General features: G+C 43.3%; 1 protein-coding gene across 6 annotated transcripts in view; it reads right to left on the reverse strand.

The window, feature by feature from the left end:
* Window positions 1-22926, reverse strand: part of CNTNAP5 (contactin associated protein family member 5) — a 419241-nt gene that overhangs the window by 169252 nt on the left and 227063 nt on the right. For all 6 annotated transcript variants that reach the window (XR_012154186.2, XM_073305029.2, XM_073305027.2 and 3 more), the window contains 3 exons: window positions 20781-21045; window positions 18043-18192; window positions 14583-14754 (listed from right to left, as the gene is read on the reverse strand). Coding sequence is in view for 5 of the 6 variants with exons in the window: in XM_073305029.2 (XP_073161130.1) it covers window positions 14583-14754; window positions 18043-18192; window positions 20781-21045 (587 nt within the window). In the remaining variant the exon portion in view is untranslated. The remainder of the gene's footprint in view (window positions 1-14582; window positions 14755-18042; window positions 18193-20780; window positions 21046-22926) is intronic.

The following is a 22926-nucleotide window of genomic DNA, read 5'->3' on the forward strand; positions in this document are numbered from 1 at the left end:
TTTGTTGCTGGGGGATGTTATGAAGGCCAAAAGTGTAACTGAATGAATGAATGAAATGAATTAGAAAATGAATTAGATACATTCATGGAGAATAGGACCATCAATGGCTATTAGACAAGATGATCAGGGATGCTACCCCATACTGTGGGTGTCTCCACACCTCCAACTGCCAGAAGCTGGGACTGGCCAAGAAGGGATAGATCACTCAGTAACTGTCCTGTTCTGTTCATTCCCTCTGAAGCACCTGGCATTGGCCTTTGTCAGAAGACAGGATACTGGGCTAGATGGAAAATTGGTCTGACCCACTATGGCTGTTTTTATGTTCTTAAAACATTCTTTCTTTAGACCAGGGTTTCCCAAATTTGGTTCACATCTTGTTCAGGGTAAGCCACTGGTGCTCTGCGAGACACTTTGTTTACTTGAGCGTCCACAGGTATGGCCGCTCGCAGCTCCCAGTGGCTGCAGTTCGCCTTTCCCGGCCAATGGGAAGTGCAGGAAGCCGCGCGGGCCGGGCCACAGCTTCCCACAGCTCCCATTGGCCGGGAATGGGGAACCACAGCCACTGGGAGCTGCGAGCATCTGTACCTGTGGATGCTCAGGTAAATAAAGCATCTTGCAGCCTGCAGGGGCTTACCCTGAACAAGCCGCGAACCAAGTTTGGGAACCCCTGCTTTAGACTAAAAAAACCCTCAAAGCCAGTTTTTCTGGTAAAGAAAAAGGCTACTTCAGAACACCAAAATGGAGTTCAGATGCCACTGTGCTGAGTGTGCATAAGAGCCTGAACAGAATAGGATGAGGCTGTCCTGATACCTGATTTTATTCTGCTCTGAACTAGGCTATTTCTCTTGGGCATTGCAATATACATTGTCCTTATTCATTGTTCTTAGAGTCTGTGATGTCTGCATAAAGCAAAGACAGGCAAAATATTTAGCAAGTGTTCCTTCAAGTTCCAGATATCAGCATGAGACAGCAGGGCAAATTATTTAAATCAAGATTTCCTGCTTGCTGATTAAAATCTTTTTGATTAAAATCAATTGATTTTAATCTTGTTTTTCACTTGTACTTTTTTAGTTATTTTCCCATAGAAAGATTGATTCTCATTGATTGGTATAATTTGGTACTTCTTTTTGCTAATCAGGGGGATACACTATATTTATAGACCTTTATTTACGCAATTATACAGTTTAACAAATGTATTCAGATTCTTTATACTTTTTTATGTTAGAAAATGATGACTGATGCATTTCTAATTTAGTAGGTGATTTACTTTTTACTTGAGTTTTGCATTATGCTGCATTTGGATGGAAATTGGAGTTCAATTAAAAATGCACAAAATCAGCATTTTAATTTTTTTTCTATTAGTTAAATAAAACTACCTAAAATGTACTGGAAACAAAAAGAGTAAGTCTATCAAAACATGTTTTGCATTGAAAGCTAACTGATTAATTGAACAAATGAAGTATTATATGTTGTCATAAATATAAAGGGAAGGGGTTAAGAAGCTCTGATACAGTACTATAAAATCCTCTTACCTGTAAGGGGTTAAGAGACTACAGTAACCTGGCTGGCACCTGACCAAAAGAACCAATAAGGGGGACAAGATACTTTCAAATCTGAGGGGAGGGGGACGCTTTGTCTGTCTGTCTGTGTGATGCCTCTGCTGTGGACAGATCAAGAAAGCAAGCAATCCAACTCCTATAGAGTTAATAAATAATCTAGCTAGAAAATGCATTAAATTTCCTTTTGTTTTTGGCTTGTGAAATTCGCTGTGCTGGAGGGAATGTGTATCCCTATTTTTGTGTCTTTTTGTAACTTAAGGTTTTGCCTAGAGGGATCTGTATGTTTTGAATTTGTCTGCCTGTGAGATTATCTTCCATTCTAATCTTGCAGAGTTGTTCTTTTACCTTTGTTTTGTTCTTCTAATAAAGTTTTGTTTTTTAAGAATCTGATTGGGTGTTTAGGGTCCTAAACACCCACGGCTGGTCTGTGCTCATCTTGTTTATTCTCAAGCCTCCCCAGGAAAGGAGGTGTAAGACGGGGGGGGAGGGTATTTTGGGGGAATAGGAACTGCAAGTGGTCCTTTCCCTAATTCTTTGTTAAATCACTTGGTGGTGGCAACGTACCCTCCAAGGGCAAAAAGTTTGTGCCTTGGGGAAGTTTTACCCTAAGTTGGTAGAAATAAGCTTAGGGCATCTTTCATGCGGGTCCCGACATCTGTACCCTAGAGTTCAGAGTGGGGAGGGAACCCTGACATATGTAGTTAGTGAATTGAACTGATTGTTTCTGTTCACCATGTCCTTCAGGATTCTAAACCTAGTAGATTTCATCCTGCCACACCCTGTTTTTAGTCATTGCTTGGAATGAGGAAAAATAAGCTTTCCTGCTTTTTCAACTCCCAAATGATCTCTCAACTTTGAATGGCCCAGTCATTGAACCGAACTGGCCAAATGAACCAAAGTGAAGCAAATATTCTCGCCGTACCTGCAGAAGAGGCTACTACGGTCAAAAGTTAGTTTAGAACCTGACTCCAGGTGGTCAGCCAGTGACTTCCACTGGTTCAGTGGCTTGACTTTCTTTAAAACTTTGGCAGCAAACCTGTACTGTTTGAATATATTTTTAATCCATTTCAATTATTTGAATGGATGATAGTAAGTTTAGGACTGAACCTAGGTTGGCATAATTTTAAATCAAACTTTAAAAATATATTTTTATTTTTATCTCCCCTCCTAGACAGTGTCCAAGAGGTAGGGGCAGGACCCTGGCAAAAGCCATAAGATATCAAAACATTGCCATTTGTCCATTGATACTCTAGGCAACTTCTCCCCTAGTCCATTCACAGAATCGGCCCATTGTGTGCTTGTTCCCCCGGGATAGCCTAATTTCACAATGGCCCTGCTCTTCACAAATAAACATATTCTTGCCGGATAATTATCACAGAAGGAACATTTAACAGTGAAACAGCTAGCAGTGCCACTACGGGGGTTTGCTATGCTTGTCAGTCAGCCTGTGAGTTATCAGACAGACAAGCCCTGTCACTAACTGCATTAAGCAAGCGGGTTTTCAATATTATAGTAGATAGGGAGCAGACTTAGGGCTGTCCTTCTGAATGGCACGGTCCCAAACAAAAGCTGGGCTCTAATTTCCAGGCTCAGGGAGAGTAAATGAGTTGCTGATTTTCTTCTCCTCCAGTCCTGCTGCCATATAAGGGCAATCAGGCTTGTCTAGGAGAGCTACACCCAAAAGTGAAGTGTCTCAAATAGTTCTCATTCATGTCAAGTCTAAATTGTTCTTATTTATTAGAAGAGGGTTCGTTTTTTTCTTTTATTGAATACTGGCTTTAAAAGAAAAGAAGAAAGTTTAATGGGAAAACAATCTCCCTTTCAAAATTTTTGCACATTTCCCCTGGATCCTTCCACCTTGCCAAACTCCCCAACACTGAAAACACTGCAAGTTGGGGATTTTTTCTCACCCTCTCTCACCATTCCCGCCGACTCTCCTTTTCAGCAGAAAAACAGAAATATGGAGAAAGGGAAGGAATGTAACCAAAAAAAAAGGTAGGTTTAAAAAATATCCAAACATCCAAAAATATTTAGTAAAGTATTTCTTACACACAAAAAAATCAGAATCAAATGTGTGCTAGGTGCTGTACAAACAGAGGGCCCCAGCCCTGAGGAGCTTACAGTCTAAACAGGCAACAAAGAAAGGGTGGGAGAGGAACTCACAGGTCACCCAGCAGAGGGGGGGAATAGCACCCTGATTTCCTGATTCTGAATCCAGTACCCTCGCTACTAGACTGTACTGCCTCAAAGAATGGGGCAGATTCTAGGGGCAGATCCTAGAGGGTGTTCAATTCTATGGTTCTGGCTGAATTCATAACAGAGATAAGAGTACAATGGTCACATGCAGATTCTGCATTGATCAGGAGTGTGTGGAAGCGGGATAAACATTTCTGGCTACACCTCCTTGCAATTATGGCTGGCCCGGAGTGCACCCAATTATAGGAGTGTATTTCTAATGAGAGCCCAATTAATTGCCAAACAAGCAATGAAAAATAAGAAACATATAAAAGGGATTTTTTTTTTCAGAAAGAAAATAATCCAGTGCATGAAATGGAAGTGAGCAACTGAGGCCTCAGGGGAAAAGTTATTAAACACTGAAAATAGGAACACTACCTCAAATTAGAATGGATATGAGAAAGGATTCCTTCGCAGATTCCATCCACAACATACTGCAGGTTATTTATTTGGGGCAAATGCAATATCAAATATTTGCTTTTTCAGTCCCAGCCAGGAATTTTAATTCACTATAAAGCAAATAAAGCTGAAACATATTGGGCATAATTAGCTACAATATTCTCTTGTTTTTGTGGCCAGCTTAAAAAAAATAAATCATATGAAGTTTGGAATCTGCTGTAGGCCATAAACTAAATCTTCAAGAGAAAACCTGGCAAGTGTATACAGAGAGTTGTGCTTTCAGTGGATTTATCCCAACCCCTTTTACCTGCAATAGCATCTAATTTCCCCAAGGTCCTTTTTCTGCTGTTCAATACCATAAGGTGGGGGGAGAAAGGGAGAAGAAGAGTCAGGAACTAATTTTTTTTTTTTTTAAAAAAGAGCAAACCGTGTTTAGCAGATCTAGGACGATGATGAGGAAAAAAAGCTGAATTTGAAAGGTCAACTCCATTCAACAAGAAAAATATCACATTAAGCTGACTTCTTTAGAAGATGCTTTGGAGGCTTTTCATATAGCGAGAGAATAAACAGCATGTGAAAGGGGTAGGGAAAATAAGTACACAATTGACTTGCACTTATTAATACTGCATAACTTCTGAGTTGCAGAGGGAAGCAGGCCCATGAATCAGCTCTATACGGTCATCTCAAATGAGTTAAGATGTTAACTTCAATCCCTTCATGCTGAGTGCTATTTACACCACACACCATTTGTATTTATTAGGAGACTCGGAATATGCAGCTGAATCTTGATTTAATAAGAATGACTATGTGTGAGTTTCCATCTGACTGCCAGGCAGGATGGGATACTGAAGCACTGATACCACGGCGATGGGCTTGTTAGAAATGTCAGGATCAATAGAGCGGATAGCGAGGCATGCAGAGCCGAGTTTGCATTCCTGGTCACAAGGCTCAGGGACCTGGAACTCCTGGGATGTCCTGCAAGAAGCTCCACCTTCTGCCAAGGTGGCTTTGATCTACATCCATTTTTTTATGGTTGTTGTTTTAAAGAACTGGAGATCACTGTGGGGCCTTGACAGGCACTATCAACGCTTGACTTAGCAAGGGGAAGTGCCAATCGTATTTAAACATGCAGAGGATAGTTCATGTCAAAGCAGCATCATGAAGGACACAACATTAGGAAGAGAAGTAATCCAATTAAAATGGTCTATCCATTCATTCATTTCAGTCTTGATCTTTACAGAACTCCACCCCAGTGAGCCCTTAATCTACATTTAGAAACCCAAGAACGTAAGTGTTACAAAACATAAATGATCAAAAGCAGCAGCATTTCTCCCCCTTCCCCAACCCTGCCATGTCTCACCTACTCGCCGAACAGAAGGGGTTCAAAATCCCCACCCACTGCACTTGCCTACCCCCCTCACCAGCCCTAGTCCTCTGCCAATGCCTGCTCACACAGACAGGCTCCGGAAGGTCCTCTGGTGCGAGCTACTTCCCACCAGGGCCATGGCAGGGAGGGGACAATTCCAAAGGAGGGGCCCTGATGGAGAACACTCCGCCAGCAGCCAACTCAAGCATCCCCTCGGATCTCAAACGAGGCAGAATGGTGCGGTAGGAGAAAGTGTTTGCAGAGGCCTCAGGCTGATTGATAAATGTATGATCATTGTATCATGACTGGTTATGGGGCACAAACTCTGCCCAGAGCCTGTCTGGAGCAGCCAGTCTTCTGGGCACCTATGAGAGGCGACAAGGCAAAGGAATCAAAGCCCCACTACCACCCTCCTCATGTATGGCCACAGAACTGTTCACCACAGGCTACTCCAATAGATGGCATCTCCAGGCCGCTTGTGCAGCCTTTCTGATGGAGTGGGAAAACAGGAAAAGAGGAGCCATGCAGAAATCCCCAGATCTTACCTCCCTCCGTGCCCTCCTTTGCACACCCAGGGAGGCAGGGGTTTGCCCCCCTGAATATATTCCGCAAATAAGCGTTAGCTCTCTGGGTCCCAGTCCATCAAATGGGAGACACAGAAAGTGCCTGAGATGAGTCTGAGCTGCAGGCAGCCCTGCAGTGCTCATTTCTCTATTCTGAGCATCCCACCTGTTGTACGAGCCGACAAGAGCTTCCTAAGACCAAACAGAGCATCTGGGCCATATGGTGAAAGGCTGGAATTCTGCAGCCTTTCCAGACCAGATTCAACCAGCCAAGGTTTGTGGATTTTAATTGTCCATTTTTCTAGCATCCATGGCAGCACTTCAGCAGCAACATCTTGTATGTGTCCATGATCCAGCACCTATTCTCTGCACCTGGTGCCAGCCACGGCAGACAACCAGTTCTGCCTTAGGCTTACACCTAGCGTTTCTAGTCCCATTCACTGACACTGTCAGCCAATCGCCAAGTTGGAAATCCCAAAGCTAATCAACGACATGGCCAAGTTCTCAGTCTCTGCATATTTATTTTTCTAGCCATTTTAAAAAGTTTAATAAGCAGTTGCTGGAATTTGCCTCAGCCTTCATTTCCCACTAGAGAGAAAGAGGACAGTATTTGAATCTATGCACACCTGTACACCTTCTCTCCACAACCCTGTGTGGAGGAAAGTAGACCGTACATAAACAATAATTAGCACTTACATCATGCCTTTCCTACAATGATCATCACAACGCATTTTATGGTATGCAGAAATATTACAGTCCTCATTGTGCAAATGGTGAAATGAAGGCACAGAGCATTATCTAAGGTTACAAAACAAATTACACCACTCTTGGAAAATAAATGGTGTTATTACTCATTTACACTGATATGAGTGAGAGGAGAATCTGGATCAATGTTGTGCACTTTAATCCTATAAATGTAGGGCTGATAGGGACCTTCAGAGGTCATCCAGTCCAGCCCCCTGTACTTTAGAATCATAGAATATCAGGGTTGGAAGGGACCTCAGGAGGTCATCTAGTCCAACCCCCCGCTCAAAGCAGGACCAATCCCCAATTTTTGCCCCAGATCCCTAAATGGCCCCCTCAAGGATTGAACTCACAACCCTCGGTTTAGCAGGCCAATGCTCAAACCACTGAGTTAGATACCTACTATAGCACTTTCTCATTGTGGGCCTCAAGGCTCTTTACAAACATCAATGAATGAAGTCTCCCAATACTCCTGTCAGGGAGGTGTCACATGCATTTTGCAGACCAGACTTGTAATGTGCCCAAGATGACAGCGCCTCAGTGACCAGAATAGAGCCCAGGGGGCTTGCTGGCTATGATCATTCCACACAGCCTCTAAATGACCAACCAAGGAGATACCCAGGCCACAGCAGGACCCGATGACCACATCTGACTGGATTTGCACTTCATCCTTTAGCATTTTAAATTGAGGACGCTGCGGGATGAGCACAGATTTATTGCATTTGTAGAAATGGGGAATTCATGGTTCAGAGTCAAGTTAGGAAAGTGGCAAATTGGTTGAAGAATAATTGGAAAAAAAAGTGCAGTTCTGACTTTTACCCAGTTGCCCACCAAGACAGAGCCATTGGCGAGGACTCAAGGTAACAAGCATGAAATCATGAGCAGCAGTTTGGGCTGGCTGGCTGGCCCATGCCTGGTGGCCATGACATCTCCCAGCAGTGTCTGAGAGCTGCACTTTTCAAATGAGCGTTCCCGTAGGGGTCAGATACAGCACAATTCTCAGTGGCTTTCTGAAAAATTTTAACACACACTTGGCCCCTTCTCCTTCCTCTCCTGCAGGGTAACATTACTCGCACTGATACTTCAGATTGCATAGCCATAATAACAAGCCACAGATCCTCCTGGAGGGGAAGCCTAAAACATAGCCATCTATTTCCCCTATGCACTTTTGTACATACAGGCAACTAAGAACTCAACAGAACCTCTTCTTTGTCCTTCATGGTGTGTAGCAATAACATCCTGGGGCTTCAGAGACTTAGGGACAGGCATAAAATTTAGTCACCATTTCTCCCTTCTGTTGCTTTTATGTTCCCTCCACACCTTCTCACCCTGCCTCCCACACTGTACAGAAGAGAGGGGAAGCTGGCCATAAATGCATGTTCCGAGAAAATCTGTTTTCTCACTCATTTAATCTCTGTAAAAGGAGACAACCATCCCCTGCTGGGCACACATTTTCCTAACCAAGCAGAAATTTCAAAGGGGACATAACAAAGAAGCCTATAATTGTACAAACCTACACAAACCTTGAAAACGTATCACAGCATCCAAGCAGGATACGGTCCTACTATTTGTCTTCAAGGGAGTTGCAAGAACAATTACATTAAAGGTTGTAAAATGCTAGATACTATGGTAACAGAGGCCAGATGGATACCATAGATACATATATGCTAAAACGAACTCATTGAAGCTCGACAGTTGTAACAGATCCATGTGCTAAAGAAACAGCTAAATAGTTCAAATGCAGTGTTGGGGCTAGAACCCAGAACCTTGCCTCCAAAAACACAGGCCTCTACCAGTTGAGCTAAGGGAGATTCTGCTTCTCTTCCCCAAGACAGCACTTTAGAATACACCCAGAGCAAAGAGTGAGTGAGTTGAATTAGTGTTTTCTGCTCCTCCATTGTCCTCCTCCCCTCCTCCCTGCACACTTTGGGATTGTGTGCACCTCTGGGGGAACATGGAGGAAGCCACCTCTGTGCTGTCATGAGGATTAGGACTGTGATTATGACAGGAGCTTATGGTGCTGGAGCAAAGCCCTTTGCTTCTCTCCACCACCCAAGGCACCAGCATAAGGGACATTCACAGTATATCCCTAATATTATATGCCCCTAGTCACATGTAGCTTCTGCACAAGAGGCAGCAGTAAACCTATGCAAGAAGACAGAGGGCACACCTGAGAGTTTTCTTGAGCCTGCATGTAGCAAAAACACTCTGCACATGTGATCCCCCTCATCTATGCGGTAATAAGGTAGAATAGACTAGATGCTGAGATAGTATAAATCAGCATAACTCCACTGAAATAAATGGACCCATGTCAATTTACACTAGGTGAGGATGTGGTCCAATGAATTCAGAAAGCACTAAAAAAAGCCAGAGCTAGCGTAATCTAATGCTCTTCAGAAAACAGAACCAGAAATGCTGATTATGAGGTATTATTCCTTGCTAGCCAGCTCCTACAGTTTTCCCAGTAAACTCCTTCTAGGAGCCTTTACTGTGCTGCAGGATTCCTATTTTCAGAATCTGGGAATGAACGACGCCAGTCTACAAGTTTGTAAGAAATAAATTGCTTTCCAGAAGAGGTTGTTGCCTAGATAATGAAGACAAATGACCCATTTACATGTTAATTAAGTTACATAATTCCCACGTTACAATTACACAAATACGTGCATTGCAGTGTGTGCTGCAATAAATCTTGTAATTAAGAACAGGGAGATCCCATTTTGGAGGGAAAATGCTATTACAGAATTTTAATGCACACCTTATTCCCTGATTCTAGATGGGAGGATTTACGATTCAGATCTGGTTCCAGATACAATCTTCCCTGAAGTTTAGGGTTGTTGAGGCTCAGGTTTTTGGCTTAGTTCATTAGAGAGATGGGACTGATAAGAAATTTGGATACAGACACAACTGTGATTTTCTCCTGCCTTGAAAACATCCCCAACGCCCCTCCACCACCATCCCCTAAAATCACCATAAAGATTTAAAAAGGAAACACAAAATACAAGTCACTAAAACTTGAATTTTTTTTAAAGGAAAACATAAGAGCACAGTAATCAAGTCACCAGACTAACAACTAGTTGGGCCTAAAACTCTTGTATCTGCCCTTATATATCAATACTCTTTTACCAGCTTAATTTGGAATTTGCTGAAGAAGCAAAGTTTCAGCCAAAACCAGCCTGAATGTGCTTAAAAAACACTCGGACGATGCTGTGCTGGTTGGACAGGAGTGTAGGTCTTTTCAAGATTCACAAAATTCTGAACTCAGTCCTACCACCTTCCATAGCTTTCCAGCCAAAATTCTGTACAGTGAACTGTGGCAGATTTTGGAGATCTGACTCTTCAATGCTAGAGGATATGCAAAGGATGCAGCATTGTGTTTCATTATCTGTATTTAAACTTCTTCTCCCTGCTCTGGGCTCAGTCTATGGCCTTTGGATTTGGGATCAATCATGCTGGCAAAGTAATAGCTTCTCTGAATCATTTTTCAGTTTTGTCCTAGTGTGTTTCCAATTCTCTGCTCTTAATTAGATCAACCCAAATTTCAAATGAGGCTGCAACAGCGCTGCCATTCTCCTGCAATCTGTCAAATCCTTTTATAACTTTCTGCCTGTTGCTTTTGTAAATGTAGCGTCTCTCTGGAGTGCCCCCGTTGTGTAAAGTGTGTGCTGTGTTCTGATCCAAATCCTCTCTAGGCTCAGCACAAATGTTAACACAATGATGGGAAAGTTTGATGCACCTGGAGAGAGAGAGACTTATCCTGGGAACTCCTCTGTACTGAGAAGCTGAATCATCCATGCTCTTATCAGTCAGACAGCCGGCCATGGGCTGATGGTGACTCCAGAAGAATTTCTGAACTTCCACAATGTACTTGAGGACTAATTTTTTTTGAAGATGGTCTTTATATTTCTCAATGAGGTTTAAATAGTGTGCTGAACACCCATGGATCAGAAGTGCAGAAAGGCTGTACCTGAGAATTTCTCACGCTTTTTACTTTACTGTTGCATGACCTCACAATCTTCCTCCTGGTGGGTTAGCACAAGCAAGCAGAGTCTCTGGAATGACGATGCAGGCACCAGCTCAGTAAACAACAGAACATGCATTTTATTACAAGAAGAGGGGACAGAGGCAGCTCACCTACTGCAGCTGGAACTACTGATTCCAAAAAACACTTTCACTGGGCAGAAAAGCACCCCCTACACACACCCTGAACTTCATCTCAGGGTTACTTCCTGAGTCAGGTGTCTTTCCTGTCTGGGAGGAGCAACGGCCTTTCCGGACTGTCTATGGAGGTGTCACAAATACAGGCTCAGCCAGCACACTAGCGGTTACATTATTTTTATTGTCTAAGCAAATGGCAAAGTACTCCTTCTCACCCTTTTCTTTCAGTGACTTGGAAACACTACTCTGCGGTTTTGCTTACTGATACCATCATTTGCCCTGTATTGATGCTGGTGGTTAGAAGTGGGCCATTTCTTGTGTTTGACCAACAAACACGAACTAACGTCAACTGTGATTCTTTTAGTTCTTCCTTTAATCGTTCCTCTGTTTCTTCATTTAGAGCAGTGGTTCCCAAACTGGGGTTTGTGAACCCCTGAGGTTTCGCAAAATGTTACAGGGGGTTCTCGGGGAAAAATTCCCTAATGGCAGACAGGCCAGCAGCCAGGAGCCCCTGGATTTCCAAGAGCTAAGCAGACCAAAGCAAGTATACCTATCACACTGAGGAAATTTAAACTTCAAGACTCCTTATAAGAAATGGAAAGGGAGGTGGATATTTTTTGCTGTTTTTAAAATTAAATAGGCAGCTAGTATTGCATTTTAAAATTATTATGAAGAACAAGTTTAAGCTTTGTTGTAACATGTGTTGTTTGCCCGGACTGCTCAAGACCTGAATGCTTGTGTAGAAGGAACTCTGAGTTAGCTTCTTAAATCCCTTCATACTGTTCCACATCTGATACTCCTTGATGAAACACAGGGGCCTTGTCTATGGATTTCATCACACAGGTTCCTTTATTTGGTAAACAGCAAAGCTACGTTGAGTTGATCAGACTCAAGTGTAGGGGATGGGTATAAGGCGTTCCACATATCCAGAGTTACACAGACCACCTCTTCCTTTATAGACATTGACACAGTACATTAGCTATGCATTAAATCACACATTTTTTGATTGCCTTGGTTACTTTGCGGGAGCCAATCCCTGTACAGCATGTTTTGTCCATGTGCTGTTCATGTGGAACCTGATCTTTACATTCCACGTTTATCTTGTCCATGGTCCCCAACATCAAGCTGTTGCTGTTCATCTTAGCTAGCACTGTCATCCTGCCTCCAGCATACTGTTTGTCAAGCCCCTATTTACAACTTAACCTTCCATTGACTTTCTCAATTAGGCCCACTGAGAAATGAGTTACTAAGTTACTTATGTCAAGCCAGGCCTGCAGCCCAGAGTGGAGCCACAAGTTGAGAACCTGTCTGCACTTCATTTTTTTCTTTTGAGTTGCTGAGTGGGTGCTACATTGAAGGCAACACTAGCATCCAATAAGGTTGAAAACTTTATTATTAAGTTCATGGTTTTGCCTTTCCTTTATTATGGCGTGATCACAGATTGATCTTTGGCCTCTGAAGATGAGCAGAAACTGCTGGATTAGTAGAGGTGTATTGTGATTGTGTAACAATCACAACAATGGCATTGGAACAGCTGCACAGTAGGCCCATCAAATACATCGGTGTTCTCCTCTTCCACTTTAATAGACAAAAGTATTAAATGGTATATTTGGTCTTGAATCAGATGATTCTGATTTTCTAAGAAGGCCACAAATCATTTCTATCTTGCTATTTAACAACACTCAACAAAGCATTATCTCTTTTTATTATTTCATTTCATTTCAACTACTTATTTCGTACCAATCCAGTCAATCTTATCCAGTATATTGAGTCTGCTAAATTCATACATTGACATTTGGTAACCCTTAAACACGAGCAACATAGTAGCAGTTTTGATCAGCAGTTTTAATATTTATGACATTTCCAATAAGAAACTACCACTTAGGGAATTGAAGACAGAGGGTCTAGTCAGTTTTATAAGGAACCAGATTATGAGATGAACTGCCCACCTTCCAGAAGTTTCTAGATTCCAGAAAACCAATCCCCACATCTCCACCCAGTCCAATCTCTTCGAAATTCAATGGCAGTTGATGCCACTCACTAGCCCAGAGGTGGGCACACTACAGCCCGCAGGCCACATTCGGCCCGCAGGACTGTCCTACCCGGCCCTTGAGCTCCCGGCCGGGGAGGCTAGCCCCTGGCCCCTCCCCTGCGGTACCCGCGCCCCCACAGCCTCAGCTCACTGCACCACCAGCGCTCTGGCCCGCTGCTCCTACCGGGCAGCGTGGGCGGCATGGCTGTGAGCTTCTGCCGCTCTGAGTGGAATGATAAGGGGGCGGGGAGCCGGGGCGGTGGGGGTTGGATAAGGGGCAGGAGGTTCTGGGGGGCAGTCAGGGGACAGGGAGCAAGGGGGGGTTGGATGGGTCGGAGGTTCTGGGGAGGGGCGGTCAGGGGACAGGGAAACAGGGGGGTTGGATGGGTCGGGGGTTCTAGGGGGGTGTGGATAGGGGTCGGGGAAGTCAGGGAACAGGGGGGGTTGGATGGGGCGGGGGTCCCGGAAGGAGGCGGGAAGTGGGAGTGGGCAGATAGGGGTCGGGGCCAGGCTGTTTGGGGAGACACAGCCTTCCCTACCCAGCCCTCCATTCATTTTGCAACCCAGATGTGGCCCTCGGGCCAAAACATTTGCCCACCCCTACACTAGCCCCACCTCAAACGATTGATGACACCATAAATCCTCTTTCACCTCAAGGCTTCAAGATAGTTCTAGAGCTTTCTTACTGTTTCCTAATGTTCCCGAAGGACATAACAAGAACCTTGATGTTCAAATCTCTTCCAATTTAAGTTTCCAGAAGAACGTTTAGATTCACAAAATAAAATTAGAGACTATAGTATGAATAACTTTAATATATACTATGTTCATATAATTACTTCAGAGTGATGCACACATTCAAAACATTTACACGGAAAAGAAAAATTGTAAAACCCATGAAAAACTACTTTGTTGTATTTTTCCTTATATTAAAGCAGTGACTCCCCCTCACACACCTCCCTCAGCCTTGGATACAGATCCCGAGTTGAGCAGGATTTTGTCTCAGGTCTGTCCTTGGAAGATACAGACACTTGATCATTTTTAGTCCTATTGACTTTGTTATATGCCAGTGCGATGTGCCAGACTGCTGTTATAAATGTGGTATGTTGTACAGTCTAACAAGAAAATTGTAAATGATCTATTTAAACAAAACAGTGAGTACATTAAGGAGATGACATGTTTTGATGAATCAAATAAATTTCTCCTTCTCTCTCCCATTCCTTTTAAACTTCAAAGCAATCAAATGTTGTTTATGCATAAAATTTAATCCCTTCACAAATCTGTAGCTTGATTGAATTTGCATACTCTATTTCCTCTGAGCCAATGCTAAGAGAGCCTCCTGTAATTTAAGCTATTTCCCCTGCAGTCCCCTTATTTTTGCAGTTATATTTTCTATTAGCAGCTCTATTATGCCTAATATCTGTAATGTTGGAGGATTAGAATTTTCACTTAAAGCAACCTGCACTTATAAACTGCTTGGATGAAAAAAAAAAAAACCAAACAAATACAAGGAGAGAAGAGACAATAATTACCTGTCTTTGATGTCACACAGATCAATGTGTAAATCACTAAAATTCCCCAGGGAACCTTGCTGAACTAAAATGAGGTCCTTGGGCTGGTTATCAATAAAGATGAGCCTCATGCAACCTTGAAAAGCAGTAATGGGATTTAAACATTGGGAATCGGTGAAATTGTCAGGGCATCCTGTGAGACAAAAGGGAAGGAAGGGAAAGAAAAAGAATGAAGAATAGGGTTAAAATGAGCATTTATTTCTGTTGGGACTTCCTGATGGAAGACCTTGGGATCTAATTATTCCTACTGTTTTCTTTCCTTGCCCTCTACAAGCTTGTGTGTTATAAATCCTATGGTAATACAGAAGGAGAGCAGCCAGCCAAGGAAACCAGGCGCAAGGGCTTCCGACATGCTGAGCACAGTGAAATGCCCTTTGTCTTTTTTAAACGCTACAGTCAATAGTTAACTCCTCCCAGAGCAAATGCCGTGCAAAATTTTACAGTTGTTACGGGTCAGATTCTGTCAGGGCTAGGAGCGTGGATGAAATCCGATGGCCAGCTAGGAAGGAAAAGAGAGCAGAGACCAGCGTGTCTACCTCTATGTTTGGACAACTCCTACAGCAGATCAATACTGTATATCAGTCTTACAGTAGTTCTCAGAGGCTTCAAGCAGGCCAAGATCCCACTGTGTTAGATGCAGCAGGGATCTAGAAGGTGACAGTCCCAGTACCAAAGAGTTTACAATCAAAAAGACGAGGGGTAACATTTTCAGAAGTGCCTGAATGACTTAGGGGCCCAAGTGTTGTTTTCAAAAGCAACGTAGGTATTTAGGTGCCTAATGCCTATTGAAAACAGACACCTTGCAACACTGCTGGGAACCCCTCTCCTGGGGTCAGGCGGCTTAGGCACTTGAGGGTTGTTGTTTTTTTTTTTTTTTTTTCAGGAATGAGTTAGGCATCTGCATTGCGGCCCACAAAACAGCCAGGAGTGGTGGTGCGGCCACCCACCTTATCATTTTTAGCTCAGTAGTTAGAGCGCTCACCTAGGATGTGGGAAATCCAGACCCCAAGCCCCCACCCCCGCTAGGTGGGGAGAAAGGATCTGAACGGGGTCTCCTACCTCTCAGGAGAGTGCTCTAGTCACTAATCTTTGGGATATTCTGATATGGCGCTCCCGCAGTCTGCACCACTGTGGATCAAGAGTGACTGGAGCCAGGGGACTGGGGCTGGGGTCTTCCACCATCAGACTACAGAGACATTTTCACATTCACTCTCTCTCTCTAGCCCACTAAGAATGTATCCACAGTGGAACAGTCATTGGGCCAGTGAGAGAGAAAATGACTCTAGTCCAGTAGTTATGGCTGAGAGGTGGGAGACCCAGGTTTCAGCCCCAGGCCCCCCTACTCCAATCACTCTCTCATTCAGTGTGTGAGTCGCTCTGGGGCTTAGGTGGGAGATAGGCATCCGGATGCATAGAGTGAGGCAGCAGTGTAGAAGAAGAACCAAAGGTATGGAGGGAACTTTTACCCTGACAACATAGGCACTAAGTAAGTTTAGGGACCTACAGTTTGGAGGGAGTTTTCTGGATCGCAGAGGAGCCAAAACTGGGACTTGGATGCCTAAACCCTAGAATTAGGCATCTATGATTTAGGCAGCTAAAGACCTTCATGAATCTAGACCTGCATTCCTGTAAGAAACAGATTCTCTTCTTGCAGGAAGATGGAATTCTGTGGCTCAGGACCCTCCTTTCATCCACTCAACCTACTGGGGCTCCTAACACACAGACACCTCCCTGATGATGACCCATGCTCCTAAACAGATTAATCTTGAGCGTAGAAGGGCTCTTCATGGGGACTGCATATAGTCAGAATAAGCACATTAGCAATGATCTGTATCATATAGACATGGGCTTATTTGGGAGATTGGCCAAACACAGACCCATCAAATATCAGAATTTCACCCTATATATGAAACTAAAATCTGTCTTTAAAGCACATGGCCTTTCTGAACATCACGCATGATTATGCAGTGTTGTTGTAGCCATGTTGGTCCCAGGATATTAAAGAGACAAGATGGGTGAGGCAATATCTTATATTGGACCAACTTCTGTTGGTGAGAGAGACAAGCTTTTGAGCTTACACAGAGCTCTGAGCTCAAAAGCTTGTCTCTCTCACCAAGAGAATCTGGTCCAATAAAAGATATTGGTCACCCACCTCAAATCACTTGTTATTGACATACCATAAGAGGCACTTTCTGTAAAACATAGAAATCTTTACATTAGCCAAAAAAGGCAGATGTTTGGATTTAAACATATGTGGTGTCTATCATGTCAAAGCCCTGAATAAGGATTAGCTTCATAACACCCCTGCATCATTATACTCACTTTAGAGATGGGTAGAGAGAGAGACAGAGATGTTAAGTGCCTCACCCAAACTCAAATTGGTAGACCCAAAAAACAGAACTCAGGAATCCTGCCTCTTTGTCCCCTGCCTAAAATCACTACTGGTAATAGCTCATCTTAAGTGATCACTCTCCTTACAGTGTGTATGATAACACCCATTTTTTCATGTTCTGTGTGTATATAAATCTCCCCACGGTATTTTCCACTGAATGCATCCGATGAAGTGAGCTGTAGCTCACGAAAGCTTATGCTCAAATAAATTGGTTAGTCTCTAAGGTGCCACAAGTCCTCCTTTTCTTTTTGCATAAAACTATATCCCTTGAGCCAAACTTTTTTTTTTTTAAAGTTGAAAACATATTCTGCATTTTTTCTGGAATATAGCTGTTAAGGATGACCTGTCCTGGAGAACTCCGGGTAACAGTCTTGTTTGCTTATTCACTTTTATTCCTTTTTTAATTCAAAAGAGAGCAGGCAGGATGGAAAGTTTCGTATTCTGTCCCGGCTTGGTCACATCTCTTTCAACACAGCTGTTTGGTTTTTTTTTCTTACTCTCTCTGTTAAAATGTAATGGCACCGTAACCTCTACATTCAATGGGGAGGCCAGTCAATTCAAAAGTGGGCCAAATGATGGAACCCTTACTCACGGGGCTGCTCGTGAATACAGGAGCTCACTGGAAGGGTTCCTCAATGAGACCTATATTGGGCTCCCAAGTTAAGCAGGGCTGTAGTTATTTAAGGAGCAAAGATGGATCTGGCATACAAAATTGTGATGGTGAGAGTAGGCAGCCTAGCTATGTAGCAGCAGAAGAGGTATTGGTTGTATACCCTGTTGGCTGATGAGAGCCACTCTCTTTCATCCATATTGGTTTCTTTGTTGCTTTCTTCTCTCTCATGTTCACTTGTGCCCCACAGCAGTCCTCTCGTATGACAGACTGCACACCAGCACTGTATGTGTTGCCCCTCATCGTCGGGACAAGAGCCTGCAATTCCAGCTCCTAACTCCCTGCCACACAACACAGCGGGAGAAATGGGCTTTCAAAGCTCCGTCCCTGGCAGGTGAAATCCATCTGAAACAACCTACCTCCGAAATAGTAGCTTTTCCCAGAATAGATCTGTGAGAGGGTGGTTGCATGACCAGCTGCAGCGACGTCGTTATCCAGAGTCAGGGTGATGCGATGCCTTCTGGCATTTATGTTAACTGAATGCCAGAGCCCATCATGGAGATTGCTACCTGGAAGACAAATGCAGAGGGTAAAGGAGAAGGGGGGAGGAGAAGGTGGCGGTGGTGTTCACCAAGCCTCCTTCATGTTCAGTCTCTGACTGCATGGGGAGTAATGAAACAGCCTGGCTGGGAATGCAAAGAGCAGGCAGCAAGAAGAAACCAGCTGAGCTGATGATTTGATGCTTCTCTGCTCAGTCCATTACCTCTGGAAGTGCTGTGAAGTATAACAGGAAGTGGAGAGATTTTCAAGACCTTCTTAAAGGATTTATGAGGACAAGACCCACTGGCTTTCAAAGAGACTTGTGCTCCTAGAGCCCTTTAGCACTTTGCAAAATCCCCATCCCCCCCAATAATGTTAATAAAGACAAAATACCGTCTGGCTATATGGCGGCCCATGTGCATTGTGTTTGACGATTGTGCTCATTGAAAGCCAAGACTTCCACTCGGCACAGCCACTTCTACAGGGAATATTCCTAGGGGATATTGCTAATTGTGTCTTCTCTCTTTTGCGCACCTGTGCAAGGCTGGGGCCAAGCTGACCCTTTGCTTCTTTACTCTGTAAATCTGTGTCAGAATTATGACCCTTCAAATGTTATAACACGTAAGAATCCCAGGTCATCTATCCGGACAGCCTTACAAGTCACTGCACATGATTCTTATTGAACTTACATCAGTGTAAGTCAGAAGTAACTTAACTGCAGTCAATGGAGGTATGTCAGCATAAAACTGGTGCAAGCAAGATCAGAACTGGACTTCTGATATTTATTCTTGCTAATGGGATTCTCACATTAACATTGCTTTTTGGAGGAAGTGAAAAGGATTTTAGTGATAAGTAGAGGCATGTTAACAATTCAAAAATAAGTGCAAAAACTGTGTTGGGAAAATCTCTTAATTCGGAGCCAGGAAATGAGACCATTTCCATAAAAGCTTTTGCTACAGTGTGCACATTTTTCAAGGAAAAACAGGCTAATTTTCCAGGAAAAATGGACCAATTTTCATCCAACATTAGAACTACTTTTAAGTGAAAAACGTTGCTAAGGTCTGAAAATTGTTCAAGAGAAGATGGATCAAATTGGGGGTGGAAATGGGTCTATTTGTGAACAAAAATGCCTTTGCAGGGAGATGTGGACATTTGCAATTTCCCCATGCTTTTCATGTGAATGTAGCCACGTCACCGATATTTTGCAGCTATCTCAGGTTAACGATTTCACAACCAAATTAAATAGCAAAACAATTTGATTTTTTCCCAGCTTCACAAACAACTTCATTGCAAGGCAGGATGAAAGCGCCGTATCCAACCTTTCCTTGGGGGCAACCTGGGACTTTAGCCAGCTTCTTGAAGACTGTCTGTGCAGAGCTCCACCCTCCTTTTACCGTTAACGTTTGCGAACTTTGCAAGTTGAACACCAGGGTTCTATCTGACCAACTCTTCCCTGTGAAAGGTTATCAAACGCAGATTTTGGCTCCCTTTAAGAGCCAGGGATTTGTCCAGGTCCAGTTTCTACCCGGCATATTTTAATGTTGATCATTTTATTTACTACTACTTTTTGACTAATGGATTTTTTTTTTTAATTTCTAATCTACCAGTACACTCTTCATTTGCCTTGGGAAATCTGAGTTCAGATCCTAAGTGAAAATTAATTTGCCACATCTCCGACAAGTCCCAGTTTCTTCACAATTCTAATGATGGGAACGCTCTAGGTCATGCCTGGGAGACATCAACAGCGCTATAATGGGAAGCCTGCATGAGATCTGCCCAGACTGTGCTTGGTTCTACCACAGAGAGAGAACAGGCCTATTAGTTAGCCATAGCAGCCAATACAGAGCTGTTCCGTACATTCTATTTTAAGAGTATTTTTTCCCACACTTGGCCCTATTAAAGTCTGCTTTGTGCCATTCCAGCTGTGTAAAGTAGCCTCAGAGCTGGCTTAAGTGGCCAGCTAGATTCTCCTTCCAGTAAGGAATCCTCCAGTGCTGCTGATCAAGCACTACAATCCCTGCACCACCCCCTCCTGGCAGCTCGCAATGAGGGGGTGTACTGGGGTATGGCCTAGAGAAAGGGACATGGCTCTGGGAGTCATTGCAATCAGGCACAAAATGAGAGGTGCCGTAGGGTTTCCCTAAATTCTGGCAGGGGTCGAACTGACCCCAACTGGCTCTAGTATTGTTGGGGGTGGCGGGAGGGATAGAGGTGGATTAGAGCCAGTTTTACCCAGTCCTCTCAGGTCCTTTGGGAAATGGAGTTTGATCAAACTCAAGGATCTAGCCCACCTTTTTTAATAGCTGAAAGGACGGGATTTTCACTATTTCTCTGTGGAGGAATGGAAGTTAGTCAGTCTGGTTTTCTACAGAAAATTTAGACTGACTATAAAGAAAGTTGTTCAGCAGATTTAGGCCAGAGCTACCCAGATCCAAGCTTCCTTGGTTCAGGCCCAGCATTAATGTAGACAGTCCCGCTATTATTGCTCCAAAGATAAGGTTCAGTTTGGTAAGGAAAAACAAGATCAGACCTTCCCTCAGGTGGTTGTTCTCCCTTTCAATATGGCTGGCCGCAGAGATTAGAAACAGGCACAGGAAAGAGGAGCCAATGAAAGTACCTGCACTGATCTCCATGGAGTTTTCTGCCACTTTCTGTATGACAAGTGTCAACCTGCCAGCGTGAAGGTAAAGCAGGAGAATGCCGGAATCTTCAGACAGCTCCGTGGACAGAAGCATCCCGTCTTTGTTCCACGTTCGAAACTGGAAGCTGACTGATAGCCCATCAATCTGGGGGGTGCCAGGTAACAGCAAATAGCTGCTGCTGGAGCTGAGAAAGGTGATGGGAACAATTGGTGGTTCTGAGCAGGAAAAGGTCACGTTGCCCTAAAAAACAATAAGACGCAAACATGTCAGGCTCTTTTTTTTTTTCATTTGGAGACCTGCCAGCTGCTTTAAACACCTACCCTGAAAGCTGGCCTTGATTTGGGGATTCTTTTGCTCTCCCATAGGAGTTCTAAACATTGTACATTTATGTCATCTGCACAGGTTGACACCAGCAAGTGTCTTGCTGAGACGCAGTTATGCACCTGATCCTGTTTCAGCTTAGCTCAAAGGTGGATGTTTTGCCATTGACCAAAATGGGAATAGGATCAAACTCTTTTGTCTACCAGATCAGTTGTTCAAGAGATTATACATATGGTGGCTTCTGTGCATTTAGATAGTAGAATTTGTGTTCGGGCAGTGGGTGGGAAACATCACCATGTATTTTTTTTCTTATTTTACATGTATATCTACCACGCCGTAAAAAAATAACGATCCCTTGGATTTATTTAGCACCTCCCAGTATGAAAGACTTCAAAGGGGGCAGAAAAAACTGTTATGTCATTGTTTTGTGCGTTGTTAAACGGCCATCATGTCTCATCCCAGAGCGCTGGCCCTTCAGCAGTGGTGGGCGAAATTGCTCCTCTAATGTGCTTTGTGATCACTGTGGATGAAGAGCACTACCCTAAATGTAATTCTAATTGCATGTTTTTCCCACCACTGAAATGCAGCCACCTCAGGGCTGAAAGGTATTAGCCTTTATGAACTAGTAAAGTTACAGACCAGTTTGTTAGGATGGGAAGACCAATTTATTAAATTAAAACTACTGGAAACATTTATGTAGTCAGAATGTAAGCACCCAAAGTGGAACTTGGCCAATGTTCTTAGACCAGTCTATAGGTCTTCTTACTCCACAAAGCAGTGTAGAAATGAATCGCTGGATGATCCCATTCTGATTAACAATGGTTATGAAGGAGGGCACTGGGCGCTCTTACCCACATCCTTCCCACTGTTGCCTATACAGAAACAATTTTGGGGAAATTATTTCAATGCTGCATGCTCAACAAAATGACGACAGCCAAGTTAAAATCAAACACATTTCCAATGGTATACTTAGGTTGTTTAGAACCTTTCCCTGCCGGCACTCTCACTGAAATCAGGGGGACTACTTGAGAAGATAGGTACTGACCTACCAGAGTAGCTCCATTCTGAACATTATCTCAGATCTTATTGCAGCCAGTAGGAGAAGAAGATACCTTATTGGGTTTTTTTTCCCACCATATTCCATGCTGATTATCTAGCCAGGCCATTTGAGTCAGATAACAAAAACTTAACAATTAATGAGGTCAAAACATATTTACAGAACAACATTTCTTCAAATCTAGAAAATTGCTGCAACCAGCTTGCATGGAACCAAAAAGCTTTGTAAAATACGGGCTGAGGAACCCGTTCAAGTGAAATGCTTTCTCCATGGTGCAGCCTCTCATTAGAGCTGATATCTCATTCTAACAGCATAATTATAATGAGCAATACATGATTGATATGTAGGAACTTGTATGGTGCTTGAGGAATCCCTTATTGAAATGACAAGACAGGTAATGGAACTATACCCTATCATTTTCAAGACCCTTTCTAGTCTTTCTTTTACACTGGAAATTAATAAAGGGCCAGAAAGAGAATTAAGATCTTACTGGATGAAATAAACTCTTGATGGATTATTTTTTCTAGGTGATGAACCAAAATAAGCAATGGGAAAAGAAAACAGAGGGTATGTCTTGTCAGAATGAAGATTTATATGTTCTAATCCAAAAAGCATCCAAACTTATCTAAGCCTCAATCACCTGGGAGCTGGGATGGAAATTTCCTCATAACCTCTTAAAAGTTTCTAGTATATCTTGGTTTCATCTAAGTAGGAGATACAAGAAGGGCTACTTTTCTTGGGGT

The sequence above is a fragment of the Lepidochelys kempii genome, chromosome 11, assembly GCF_965140285.1.
Source record: "Lepidochelys kempii isolate rLepKem1 chromosome 11, rLepKem1.hap1, whole genome shotgun sequence".
NCBI classification, from domain to species: Eukaryota; Metazoa; Chordata; order Testudines; family Cheloniidae; genus Lepidochelys; species Lepidochelys kempii.